The 14,737-nt window shown below is 39.8% G+C and overlaps 1 protein-coding gene across 5 annotated transcripts in view; it reads left to right on the plus strand.

The window, feature by feature from the left end:
• POLE2 (DNA polymerase epsilon 2, accessory subunit) overlaps positions 1–14,737 on the plus strand; it is a 51,525-nt gene that overhangs the window by 31,590 nt on the left and 5,198 nt on the right. For all 5 annotated transcript variants that reach the window (XM_050796908.1, XM_050796906.1, XM_050796909.1 and 2 more), the window contains 7 exons: positions 6,318–6,490; positions 7,046–7,135; positions 7,303–7,357; positions 8,249–8,308; positions 8,396–8,473; positions 11,204–11,312; positions 12,140–12,316. In XM_050796908.1, coding sequence (XP_050652865.1) covers positions 6,318–6,490; positions 7,046–7,135; positions 7,303–7,357; positions 8,249–8,308; positions 8,396–8,473; positions 11,204–11,312; positions 12,140–12,316 — 742 coding nt within the window. The remainder of the gene's footprint in view (positions 1–6,317; positions 6,491–7,045; positions 7,136–7,302; positions 7,358–8,248; positions 8,309–8,395; positions 8,474–11,203; positions 11,313–12,139; positions 12,317–14,737) is intronic.

A 14,737-nucleotide genomic window follows, 5' to 3' on the forward strand; every position in this document is an offset into this window, starting at 1 on the left:
CATTGTCTGACAAGCCCCAGTGAGATGAACCGAGTTCCTCAGTTGGAAATCCAGAAATCACCTGTCTTGTGCATCGCTCACGCTTGGAGCTGTAGACTGGAGCTGTTCCTATTCGGCCATCTTGGAACCTCAAGTGCTGTGGTGTTTTTGTTTTGTACAAGCTTCAAAATTACTACTTTGGAATGAGAGGTATATTTGAGTTGGCTGGCTGTCAGTTTACCATTTATTTCTCTTTAGCCAAGAGATCATTATTATAATGTTTCAAATAATTTTCCACTTAAATTATACCATTTTCTCTACATCCAGCTGTTCAGTATATGCTTAGTAAACCACAGGACTGGTAATGAGGTGTAATAAAGTACATTAAAATGAAATAATCATTTTATTCTTGTTAGGATTATAAATTACTTTTCTCTTAAAATACCTTCAAAATACAAAATTCAGGGCACTAAATCTGGTGGTAGACAACTCAACAACTAATATTTTACTGAGTTTTTTTATGTGAAAATACTGTTTTAGAAATAAGTGCAAATAGGTCTACAGTATGGTCCTATCCTAAAGAGATTTACACTGACTTAATACCCTCCCTACCATTGTGTAGTTAATGCAAATAATTTTTTTTAATGGAAGATGTGAGTAAGGCTTTTCTGAAGTTTAATTTCTCAATATTTAGCTTAATAGGTGTTTCTGTGATGCTCTGGTTTATGTTTGGGTATATGCTTAACTGAAATCATCATATAATTGCATCTACTTACTGCATTCCTCTAGCAACTGCAAAATTATTACTGTACCTTTGAAAATGCCAGTTGGTCCACTTGGTGGGAACAATATCAGTTACCATGTCTAAGGGCTTACAGTGTACTAAGTACTGTGCCCTATCTGCTTTCTGTACATTATCACTTTTATTCCTTCTAGTAAACCTGTGCAGTAGACATGAGTTTAGTTTTTTTGCATTTGAAGAGTTAGGTTAAGAAGTGTTGATTTGGGAGGCTGAGGTGGGTGGATTGCTTGAGCTGTGGAGTTCAGGACTAGCCTGGGCAACACGGTAAACCCTGTCTCTATTAAAAATACAAAAATTAGCCAGGTGTGCTGGCATGTGCTTATAGTCCCAGCTACTTGGGCGGGACAATCGCTTGAACTTTGGAGGTGGAGGCTGCAGTGAGCCGAGATCCTGCCACTGCACTCCAGCCTGGGCGACACACTGAGACTTTGTCCCTCTACCCCCCAAAAAAGAAAGGTTGGGTAATTTGTCCACGGTCACAAACTTTTTTTTAAGATGTAGTTTCACTCTTGTTGTCCAGGCTGGAGTGCAATGGCACCATCTCAGCTCACCACAACCTCTACCTCCCAGTTTCAAACGATTCTCCTGCCTCAGCCTCCCAAGTAGCTGGGATTAGAGGCATGTGCCACCTCACTCAGCTAATTTTGTATTTTTAGTAGAGACGGAGTTTTGCCATGTTAGTCAGGCTGGTCTTGAACTCCCGACTTCAGGCGATCCACCTGCCTCAGCCTTCCAGAGGGAGGCTGGGATTATAGGGATGAGCCACTGCGCCTGGCCCAAACTTTTTAGTGTTAGAGATGTGCTTTGATCCCAAGGTTTCTGACTCAAGCTGGTATGCTGCATTGGAAAAGTAGTTGGGTCTTTAAAAAAAAAAAGTTTTTTTTCTCATTAATAATGTAGTTCATGATTGCAAAAAAAAAAAATTAGAAAATATATAAAGGCACACAAAAGGAAAGGAAAATCACCTGTAATTTTACTAAACAGAGAAAACACTGTTAACATTACATTTTATATGTATATACAGTTGTGTATTACATAACAGGGATACATCGTGAGAAATGTGTTGTTAGGTGATTATGGCATTGTGCAAACATCACAGTGTACTTACACAAACCTAGATGATATAGCCCACTGCACACCAAGGCTGTATGGTACAGCCTGTTGCTTCTATGCTACAAACCTGTATGACATGTTGCTGTATTGAATACTATAGGCAACTGTAACACAATGATAAGTATTTGTCTATCTAGATTGTAGAAAAGATAAAGTAAAACTATGGTGTAAAAGATAAAATTGGTACACCTATATAGAGCACTTACCATGAATGGAACTTGCAGGACTGGAAGTTGCTCTGGGTGAGTTAGTAAGTGAGTAGTGAGTGAATCTGAAGGCCTAGGACATTACTGTACACTACTGTAGGCTATTAACACTGTACACTGAGGCTACACTAAATTTATTTAAAAAGAGTTTTTTTTTTGAGACGGAGTCTCGCTCTGTCGCCCAGGTTGGAGTGCAGTGGCGTGATCTCGGCTCACTGCAAGCTCCGCCTCCCAGGTTCACGTCATTCTCCTGCCTCGGCCTCCTGAGTAGCTGGGACTACCGGCGCCCGCCACCACGCCCGGCTAATTTTTTGTATTTTTAGTAGAGACGGGGTTTCACCGTGTTAGCCAGGATGGTCTCGATCTCCTACCTCGTGATCTGCCCGCCTCGGCCTCCCAAAGTGCTGGGATTACAGGCGTGAGCCACTGCGCCCGGCCAAAAAAGGTTCTCTTTCTTCAGTAAGAAATTAACCTAGGCTGGGCACAGTGGCTCACACCTGTAATCAATCCTAGCACTTTGGGAGGATGAAGTGAATATCCCTTAAGGCCAGGAGTTTGCGACCAGCCTAGACAGCATAACAAAACCTCATCTCTACCAACAACAACAACAACAGCAACAAAATTGGCTGGGTGTGGCAGTGTGTGCCTGTAGTCCTAGCTACTTGGTGAGCTGAAGTGGCAGCATTGCTCGAGCCCAGGAGTTCAGGGCTGCTGTCAATTATGATTGTGCCACTGTACTCCAGCCAGAGTGACAAAGCAAGACCCTGTCTCAGAAGAAAAATTTTTTAATGAAATTAACTGTAGTTTACTATAACATTCTTACTTTAGAAACTTTAAAAAACTTTAAACTTCTTGATTCTTTTGTAATAAACAGCTTAAAACAAACACATTGTACAGCTGCACAAAAATTGTTTCTTTATATCCTGATTTTGTAAGCTTTTTTCTTTCATTGATTAATTGACTTACTGACAGAATCTTACTCCTCTCTTCAGGCTGGATTATAGCTCACTGCAACCTCAAATTCCTGGACATAAGTGTTCCTCCTGCCTCAGCTTCCCAAGTAGCTAGGACTGCTAATTAAAAAAAATTTTTGTGTAGGGATTAGTGGGGGAGGGTCTCACTATGTTACTCAGGCTGGTCTCGAACTCTTGGCCTCAAGCAGTCCTCCTGTCTCAGCCTCCCAAAGTGCTGTGATTACATGCATGAGCCACTGTGCTCAGCCACTTTTTTCCATCTTTATATTTTCTAAAAATGTTTTTTGTTAAAAACTAAGACAAATGTATTAACCTATGCCTATACACAGTTAGTCATCAGTATCACTATCTTTCACCTCCACATCTTTTCCACTGGAGGGTCTTCAGGGGCAATAATTCATGGAGCTGCCATCTGTAGTAACAATGCGTTCTTCTTGAAAGACCTCCTGAAGGACCTGCCTGAGGCTGTTTTACAGTTAACTCAAAAAAAAAAAAAAAAGTAGAAGGAGTACACTCTAAAATAATGATTAAAAGTACAGTAAATGTTTACATATTTACTAGTAACATAGTCATTTATTATTGTTACCAAGTGCTACATATTGTACATTATTGTATGTGCTCTACTTTCCTGCAACTGGCAGCTCAGTAGGTTGTATACACCAGGGTTTCTACAAACACAGTAATGTATGGCACTAGGACATTTTGACAGCTAAGATGTCACTAGGCCATAAGAGCTTTTCAGTTCCATTGTCATTCTATGAAACCACTCATATATGCAGTCCGTAATTGCCAAAATGTTGTTATGCTGTGCATGACTGTCCATATATAGTAGATCCTCATTATTTACAGATTTGTGCTAAAATGTTTTTGTACCTCCTAAAGCCAATACTAAAGGTGCTTTAGTCATTTATGCTCAGCAGAACAGCAAAAAATTTTGAGTCACCTGGCATGCATGTTCCCAGCTGAAGTCGAACAAGGCCACACTGCCCTCTTGTTTCAGCTTCATTAAGAGATGACCAGAGGGGCCAGGCGCGGTGGCTCACGCCTGTAATCCCAGCACTTTGGGAGGCCAAGGCGGGCGGATCACTAGATCAGGAGATCGAGACCATCCTGGCTAACACGATGAAACCCCGTCTCTACTAAAAAAAGAAAAAAAAATTAGTGGGGGTGGTGGCGGACGCCTGTAGTCCAGCTACTCAGGAGGCTGGGGCTGGGGCAGGAGAATGGCATGAACCCAGGAGGCGGAGTTTGCAGTGAGCCAAGATCACGCCATTGCACTCCAGCCTGGGTGACAGAGCGAGACTCATCTCAAAAAGAAAAAAAAAAAAAAGAGATGACCAGAGGACAGAGACTGCAGGGAGCAGTACAGGGTAGTGCAAGAAGCTCTGGCCCTGGGGCCAGTTGTGAGTGGAGAGGGGGCATTTGAATCTCAGCTCTGGCACTTGTTTTTGGAGCAACCTGAGACAAGTCACTAAACTTTTCTCATTTGTAAATTAGAATCTACCAGGATAAACTGGTTTTAGGACTTAAGACTATAATCAATCCACGTATATATATGTACAAATTTTCCCATGGAGCAGTGGTTCAGTGTTTGCCAATTCATTGTGGAGATTTTATAGAACATAACTATCACTAATAACAAGAATCAACTGGCTGGGCATGGTGGCTCATGCCTGTAATCCCAGCACTTTGGGAGGCTGAGGAGGGCGAATCATTTGGGGTCAGGAGTTCAAGACCAGCCTGGCCAACATAGTGAAACCCCATCTGTACTAAAAATACAAAATTGGCTGGACGTGGTGGCACGTGCCTGTAATCTCAGCTACTTGGGAGACTAAGGCAGGAGAATTGCTTGAACCTGGGAGACGAAGGTTGCAGTGAGCTGAGATCGCACCATGCACCACTGCACTCCAGCCTGGGAGACAGTGAGACTCCGTCTTTTAAAAAAAAAAAAAAAAAAAAAAAAAAAGGAAATCAACTATAACAGGGTATGTATGTGTATCTAGAGAGTTTCTTTTTATGCATGAATGCAGAGGTCTATATTCCCTTTTTTTGGCACTATAAATGGATACATACTGTACCTTGCTTTGTACATGTTTTTCATCTAATAATATGCTATCAACATTTTCTATTACTGTGAAATATTGTTTTATAGCATGATTTGTGACATTTAGGAAATATGTTTTGAGCACATACTTTTTGCCACTAGGTGGGGGAGACAGACATGAAAGAATGCCCAATTACAATTGGCCAATTACAATTTTTTTTTTTTTTTTTTTTTGAGACTAAATCTTGCTTTGTCGCCCAAGCTGGAGTGCAGTGGCACGATCTTGGCTCACTACAACCTCCGTCTCCTAGGTTCAAGCGATCCTCCTGCCTCAGCCGCCCAAGTAGCTGGGATTATAGGTGCCTGCCACGACACCTGGTTAATTTTCATATTTTTAGTAGAGACTGGGTGGAGTTCACCATGTTGGTCAGGCTGGTTTTGAACTCCTGACCTCAAGCAATCCCCCCACCTCGGCCTCCCAAAGTGCTGGGATTACAGGTGTGAGCCACCCTGGCCTGATTACAAATTTGATAAGATCTGCAAAGGAGAAGCGCAGGTTCCTATGAGAGTGTATAATGGGAAAATCTAACCTCTTTTGGGATCCTCAGAGGAGGCCTCTGGGGTATTTGCATTTAAGCTGGGAACTGCAAGCTGTCAGTGTAGAGTGGGCAAGAGTGGTGGAGGCTGGGAGTGTGTAGATTACCCACTTTCCTACTGACCCTTGCTTGGTGAGCGTTGAATAAAACCAAGCTTTGAAGGAACCGTTGAATAATTTTTTTCACAGTTCTTGGATATAGGCTAGTCTCTGTATATATCCTTAATTCCTTAGGATTAACCATTCCAGAAGTGGAATTACTTGGGCAGATGGTTAGCACATATTTTGAGGTTTCTATTAGGTATTGTTCAAATGGTGTACTCATTTCTCTTTCAGCGACATAGGAAATTGTTATTTTAATGTTTGCTTTAGTCAGTTTTAAGACACAGATATAGCCTATTATTTTATTTACTGCTTCCATATTGCTTGTCTTATTTTAGAATATTTAGATAACCTTTGTACTTTTAAAGTATTACAAAGAGTACATTTTCACCTATTTACACTGGAAAATAACTTCATTAGATAAAAAGAAGCTAAATGTATAAAATTATTAGAAAAATATCTCTAGTAGTATATAGAAGATAATTATGTTATAATTATCTAGGGCATACTATGGAAATATTAATTTTTTTGGAGGTCCTTCTAATACATCTGTAAAGACTTCTGCAAAACTAAAACAACTACAAGAAGAGAATAAAGATGCTATGTTTGTGTTTTTATCTGATGTTTGGTTGGACCAGGTGGAAGTATTGGAAAAACTTCGCATAATGTTTGCTGGTAGGTCTTATTTTTTTTCTTCTTTCTTGAACTCTTATGAGGGTTCATGTCTTAAAACTTTTTGAGTATTATATTTATCTTTTTGAGTATTCTATTTAAAAAAAAATACTGAGTTAATGAGATAATTTAAATTAGATTTCATTTTAAAGACTTAAATTTTTACATTAAGAACAAAACCTGTGTGTGTGTGTGTTTATAGTCATGATAAATAAGAATTAGTCCTGAAGTTCAAGACCAGCTGGCCAACATAGTGAGACCCCATCTCTAAACAAAAACAAAAACAAACTGGGTTTAAGTGTGAGCCTATTACCTTGGGCATGTTACTTAACCTAAGTCTCAGATTATATGGACATTCTAAGGAGTAATTAAGCCAGTGCAGGCCTGGCCTATAGTAAGTGCCCAATAAATGAGTACGGTTATTAGTATTATTTTAATAAGTTATTAAAATGTTATTTTAATTAAAATAAATTTTTATTATTAAAAACTCATGGTTAAAGGTTTTTAACTTGATTTGTAGACTAGAAAAGTATTGTTCATTACTCTTTTATTCTTTAGGTTATTCACCAGCACCTCCAACCTGCTTTATTCTGTGTGGTAATTTTTCATCTGCACCATATGGAAAAAATCAAGTTCAAGCTTTGAAAGGTATTAAGGGTCTATTTAATAAGAAGTGTTTCTATAGTCATATAAACTAAAGTAATAAGGAATTATCCATAATATTTTAATTAAGAATATACAGAATTGTGTCTAATCAAATATAATTTTTATGGCATTATATGCAAATTTAATTCAATACCTTTTTAAAATTTTAGATTCCCTAAAAACTTTGGCAGATATAATATGTGAATACCCAGATATTCACCAAAGGTAATGATCTCACCACTGTATATCTTTTTCACCATTTTGCTTAAAAAAAAACAAAAAATGAATTTTGTTATATCATATCAGCAATAATTATTACAAAACTAAGGAAGAAAGATAAAGTTGAGAAAATTAAAAGAGCTAAGAGATAAAGTTATCCTCACATTGTACTAGAGGTTTATAATGAAAAGTATTGAAAGGGATAGAGGTAATTTCAGCCATACTTGGAATTTCTTTGTGACATTACTCTTAAGAGTCTAGAGCTTCGGCCGGGCGCGGTGGCTCAAGCCTGTAATCCCAGCACTTTGGGAGGCCGAGACGGGCGGATCACGAGGTCAGGAGATCGAGACCATCCTGGCGAACACGGTGAAACCCCGTCTCTACTAAAAAATACAAAAAAACTAGCCGGGCGAGGTGGCGGGCGCCTGTAGTCCCAGCTACTCGGGAGGCTGAGGCAGGAGAATGGCGTGAACCCGGGAGGCGGAGCTTGCAGTGAGCTGAGATCCGCCCACTACACTCCAGCCTGGGCCAGACTCCATCTCAAAAAAAAAAAAAAAAAAAAAGAGTCTAGAGCTTCACTCTCCCATATGAAAGTCACTGGCCACATGTCTCTTTAAATTTAAGTTTAATTGAAGTTAAATAAAATATAAAATTCAGTCCATCAGCTATGCTAGCCACAATTCAAGTGTTCAATTGGATAGTGCGGATATAGAACTTTTCTATCATCACATTACTAGACAGTGTTGGTCTGGAGACTTAATAGTTCATTTATTATAATGCATGAAATTTAAACATTTTTTAATTTTAAAGTGAAAACAAAGGGAATTACTTGTTTTTAAGCTATTGGATAGTGTTACAATAATATTTTGAAATGAATTGTGTTGAATTTTGCTACAGTAGTCGTTTTGTGTTTGTACCTGGTCCAGAGGATCCTGGATTTGGTTCCATCTTACCAAGGTAAGTTTTGTTCAAATTTTTGCAACAGTGTAGAAAATGTTGTAAAATTTAAAAAGATAAACTATATCACATAAATTGTTTTTATAGGCCACCACTTGCTGAAAGCATCACTAATGAATTCAGACAAAGGGTACCATTTTCAGTTTTTACTACTAATCCTTGCAGGTAAGAATTAGTATTTTGTGTTACACATTTTTCCTTTCATTTAAAAAATAATTCAGCCAGCTGCGGTGGCTCATACCTGTAATCTCAGCACTTTGGGAGGCCGAGGCAGGCAGGCTGCTTGAGCTCAGGAGTTCCAAGACCAGCTTGGGCAACACAGTGAAACCCATCTCTACAAAAAATACAAAAATTAGCTGGGCGTGGTGGCACACGCCTGTGGTTCTACTCAAGAGGTTGAGATGGGAGAATCGCTTGAGCTTGGTCGGTGGAGAGGTTGCAGTGAGCTGAGAGTGCACTACTGCATTCCAGCCTACAGCCTGGGCGACAGAGTGAGACCCTGTCTCAAACAAAAAAAAACAGCAAAAAAAACCTAACTTGATTCCTAAAGTGTGTCTCTGAATTTCAACAGAAAATTTATTTTTGTTTTAGGTTTCTCAAAACTTTGAAAATAGTTTAACTATATTTAAATAATTTATTGGTAGTGAATTCAGACTCTTGAATAATGGATAGCGATTTAAAAATAGATACTATTATTACACATCCTTTAAGAAAGGTTACAAAGGAAGAATACAAAGATTACTTATTTACTGTTGGTATTGCTCATTGTAATCATAAATTCTTCCTGTGGGAAGAGTCAGCCTTGGTTCGCCTCTCTTTTCTGCCTACATTCACTTCTTTGCTGGCCTTCTCCAGTGTCCTCTGGCTTTAAGTATCATCTGTGTATTGACACCTCCCACATTTATATTTCCACCTCAACCTACCTTCCAAACTCCAGACTCAGGTATCCAGTTGCCTACTTATCACCATCCCAACCTAAGTGAACTCCTGATCTTCCTCCCCACCAGTGCCCCTAACCTCTTCTGTAGACTTCTCCATCTTAGTTCGTGGCAACTTCATGGCCTGAATAACAATTATTCCAGTTGTTCAGGCCAAACACTTTAGGGTTTCTCTCACATGTTTTTTCAGGAAGTCCTATTAACTTCAAATTATATCCAGAATCTGCCACCTGTCTATACCTCCACCTCCACAACCCTCTACCACAGTGGTACCCAACCTTTTTGGCACCAGGGACTGGTTTTACAGGAGACAGTTTTTCCAGAGACCCCAGGGGGGTGGGGGTGATTTTGGGATGATTCAAGCGTATTACACTTATTGTGTACTTTATTTCTATTATTATTACATTGTAATATATAATAAAACAATTATACAACTTACTATAATATAGAATCAGTGGGAGCCCTGAGCCTGTTTTCCTGAAATTAGATGGTCCCATCTGGGGATGATGAGACAGTGACAGATCATCAGGCATTAGATTCTTATAAGGAGTGTGCAGCCTAGATCACTCACATGTGCAGTTCACAACCGGATTCGTGCTCCTGTGAGAATCGAATGCCCCTACCGATCTGACAGGAGGCAGAGGTCAGGATGTAATGCAACTGATGGGGAGCGGCTGTAGATACAGATGAAGCTTTGCTTGCTTGCAGCCTGCCGCTCACCTCCTGCTGTGTGGTCCAGTTCCTAACAGACCATGGACTGCTAGCAGTCCGTGGCCTGGGGGTTGAGGAGCCCCGCTCTGCCATCTGGTCGGCCTGGATTATTACAATAGCCTCCTAATTGGTCTCCAGCTTCTACCCCTTCCCCTCCATATTCTACTCTTTTTTTTTTTTTTTTTTTTTTTTTTGAGACGGAGTCTCGCTCTGTCGCCCAGGCTGGAGTGCAGTGGCCAGATGTCAGCTCACTGCAAGCTCCGCCTCCCGGGTTCACGCCATTCTCCTGCCTCAGCCTCCCGAGTAGCTGGGACTACAGGCGCCCGCCACCTCGCCCGGCTAGTTTTTTGTAGTTTTTAGTAGAGACGGCGTTTCACCGTGTTAGCCAGGATAGTCTCGATCTCCTGACCTCGTGATCCACCCGTCTCGGCCTCCCAAAGTGCTGGGATTACAGGCTTGAGCCACCGCGCCCGGCCCATATTCTACTCTTAATGCAGTGTGAAAGTGATCCTGTAAAGCATAAGACATATCCAGTCCATCTTCCTGATCCTGGAAAAAGGGCCCCCTCATGTGATTTAGTGACAGCCGTATCCTTGCAGTGGGAATCAAGGCCCTGTGTGATCTGGCCCCGTTCTCCCTCTGATTTCCTCTCCTCCCCATTTACTCCAGCCACCCTAGCTTCCCTTCTGTTCCTCAAGGATGCCAGGCAAGCTCCAGTCTGAGGGCCTGTGCTACATCTTCCCTTTGCCTGCAGTGCGCTTCCTCTAGATATCTGCTTGACTAAGTCCCTCTTCCGCTTCAAGCCTGTGCTCAAGTCACACTAAATTATGAGCCCTGCCTGTTCTGATCATCCTATTAATATGCCAGCCTTCTAGGCTCTCTCTTCCTACATATGTTATCCCTCTTAGCCTGTCTTTTTCTTTTTCTCATACACTTAATTATCTTAAAACATACTATATAATTATGTTTGCTTTTTATTTTCTTAGCCCCACTCTTCACTAGAATGTAAACTGTATGAGGGCTGGGATCTCTTGGTTCTGTTCGCTAATCCCTAGAAGGGGGTAGGCATATATTAAGAGCTCAATACATAGCTGTTAAATGAATGGATGAATAGACAGACTCTGGTTGAAGTTTTGTATGGTGAACAGTTGATGTGGGAATGGGCTTGTATTCTAAGAGATTTTACCTTTAAAATTAATCTCATTTTTTTCTGAGAAGTCAAATTCAACTACTGTTTTCATTTCAGAATTCAGTACTGTACACAGGAAATTATTGTCTTCCGTGAAGACTTAGTAAATAAAATGTGTAGAAACTGCGTCCGTTTTCCTAGTAGCAATTTGGCTATTCCTAATCATGTAAGTGAAACATCTTTTTTATTAAACTGTCTTACATGTTGCATTATATAAAATTTTATTAAGCCACTTAATAATTTGTCCTTGGGTTAGGACATTTATTTATGGTTCAAAATAGTTTGAACATACTTTTGTCAGTAAGTTAATTTTTGTTAGTGAAGTCAGTGTTTCGCAGCTTTCTACCAAAGTGTATACCCTAAAGGACAGAGAAAAGCTGAGAATAAGCAGAAAATTTCTTTCAAGCTTTGTGTTTTGTCTTTTAAACTCTTAAATCATACTTTAAAATATATGTATATTTGTTTTAATAAACTGTTCTTATTTATCCCATTGGTTACATATTTTATATAGTATGTCCATATCACAAGAATGTACAGTATTTATCTTGTAGCTTCAAGGTTCCCTCACATACAGTTATCAATCCCAGGTTACATATACCCCCATTTGAGAAGTATGGAAATAGATGTTACAGAGCATTTGTGTTATTCATTTTATAATATTTAAAGTTTATGGACCAGGCGCAGTGGCTTATGCCTGTAATCCCAGCACTTTGGGAGGCTTGTTTGAGGCCAGGAGTTTGAGACCAGCCTGGGCAGCATAATGATGTATATATATATGTTATTAAATGAAAACTCATAGATTTTTTTTCCCTAAAATACAGAATAGTTCATTTCATTTTTAAATTAGTGTCTCCCAAAGCTCTGTGAGTCAAAGCTTTCCTAGTTGTTTCTCAAATTTTCTGGTTCCTTTTGGTTTAATTTGAAATTATTTGTTTAGCTATTTTCACTTTTGCAAATGAATTGAAGTTTGTTTTGTTTTGTGCTCTTTTGTAGTTTGTAAAGACTATCTTATCCCAAGGACATCTGACTCCCCTACCTCTTTATGTCTGCCCAGTGTATTGGGCATATGACTATGCTTTGAGAGTGTATCCTGTGCCCGATCTACTTGTCATTGCAGACAAATACGATCCCTTCACTATCACGAATACTGAATGCCTCTGCATAAACCCTGTAAGAATGTAGTTAATCTTATATAGTCATTATTTGTCAAGATTAGAGTACATTTTTTAATTTAAAATATATATTTAATAAAATTATTGTTGAAATAAAAATATGCTATTAAGGAAACACTGAATTAAGTTTCTATACACAGAAAGTTGGTATACACAGAAAGTTCTTAAATTTTCAGTATAGTATGTGACTATAAAGTAATGTGACTTTTTAAAAAAAAAAAAAAAAAACCATACCAAAACATGAATCCAAAACAGTATTTTCTCCTCTTTAAAACTTATATTGGGATTCCCTTCTGGGAATTGCTTCGGAGTCTGTATATTGGTGGTACCTGTCCTTTGAAAATGATTTTGATTTTTAGAAATTGCACAGGTCCCAAAAATCTAAGCCTGATTAATGTAGAAACCTCATTGGTACACATTTTATTGCTTTTTATGTAGAACCTTGAAATTGCTTCAGAATCTTGACATTGCTTCAGAATTTCTACAGAAATATAATTGACTTTTAGGCTGGGCGTGCTGGCTCATGCCTGTAATCTTAGCACTTTCAGAGGCTGAGGCAGGTGGATCATGAGGTCAGGAGTTCAAGACCAGCCTGACCAACATGGTGAAACCCCGTCTCTACTAAAAATTACAAAAATTAGCTGGGCGTGGTGGCGCACAACTGTAATCCAGCTACTCGGGAGGCTGAGGCAGGAGAATTGCTTGAACCCGGGAGGCAGAGGTTACAGTGAGTGGAGATCACGCCATTGCACTCCAGCCTGGGCAACAGAGCGAGACTCCATCTCAAAAAAAAAAAAAAAAAAAAAGAAAAGAAATATAATTGACTTTTTGAACTTGGAGAATAAATACTGCATAAACAATGACATAAACACAGTTATGTCAAACAAAATATTATCTCCACTAGTGATTTTTGAATTGCATGCTTCCTTGATTCTTGTGAATTTTAGACTTTACTAATTTTTTGTTTCATCTGAGTAATTTCTAGAAACATCATGCCTTAGTTTTGGCATGATGCTGGACCTGTCATCCTAGCACTTTGGGAGGCCGAGGCAGGAAGATGGCTTGAGTCCAGGAGTTCACAACCAGCATGGGCAACATAGGAAGGGCCTGTCTCTACTTACTTTGCTTTCCACAAACACACAGTTTGTCCGGCTTCCTCTAAGACATGGCTTATCAACCTTGGCACTTTTGACATTTTGGACCAAGTAATTTTTGGTTGTGGGGGCTATCCTGTGTACTGTAAGCTGTTTAGCAGCACCCCTGGCCTCTATCCAATAAATGCCAGTAGCATCCCCCAGCTGTAACAATCAGAAGTGTTTCCAGACATTGGCCAAATATCCCCGAGGGACAAAGTAGCCCTGGTTAAGAACGTCTGCTTTGGCCAGGCACGGTGGCTCACGCCTGTAATCCCAGCACTTTGGGAGGCTGAGGCGGGCAGATCACGAGGTCAGGAGATCGAGACCATCCTGGCTAACAAGGAGACACCCCATCTCTACTAAAAATACAAAAAAAATTAGCTGGGCGTGGTGGCAGGCGCCTGTAGTCCCAGCTACTCGGGAAGCTGAGGCAGGAGAATGGCATGAACCCGGGAGGTGGAGCTTGCAGAGAGCCAAGATCCGCCACTGCACTCCAGCCTGGGGGACAGAGCGAGCCTCTGTCTCCAAAAAAAAAAAAAGAAAGAACGTCTGCTTTAAGGATGAACACAGTTAACTGATTTGGTTTTATTGCTTAGAAATTTATGACCTCATTTTTATTCACATTGAAATAGTCTTTCATAGTGATCCTATTTCCTTACTTAAACTTTGAGCATTCTCCTAGTTAATGCTCTATTTGAATACAACTTCTTTCTGAATTTTTCTACTTTTTCATTCCTGTGAGTAAACCACCACCTCCTACACCATCATTATATCTTTTTTACCTTATTTATACCTTTTGGGCAAGCTCAAAACTAGCTTTAGACATTACTTCATCCTTTCTTGATATTTATTCACATTAACGAATGCCTGCTATAGGCTAGGCGCTGGGTTCAGTGCTTGGGGCACAAAGACTGAAAAGACAGGGCCTCTGCTCAGCCACTTGAGTTTCATAGTAGACAACTGTATGTGTGATTATTGCTCAGTTGCTTTACAGGCACATAGGAAGGGAATCAAACAGGCACATAGGAATGCAAATCAGATTTGCATTAGAGGGAGGGGCAGGAAAGACTTCTTGAACTTGCTGATTGTCTCACATGCATATTTGGCATTACACAGTCTGTTTATTTCTTATACTAAGTAGGCTCCTCCTCAGCATTTCCAACCTCATCTTTTAGCATAAGACTGTCTAGCCAACTCGAAAGACTTGCTTCAAGTAGAGATATTTTATAGGAACAACTCTGTACAGAGATCATGTAAAAAATCTGTTGTGTTACTTTTTTTGT

Source organism: Macaca thibetana, chromosome 7 (genome assembly GCF_024542745.1).
Source record: "Macaca thibetana thibetana isolate TM-01 chromosome 7, ASM2454274v1, whole genome shotgun sequence".
NCBI lineage: Eukaryota > Metazoa > Chordata > Mammalia > Primates > Cercopithecidae > Macaca > Macaca thibetana.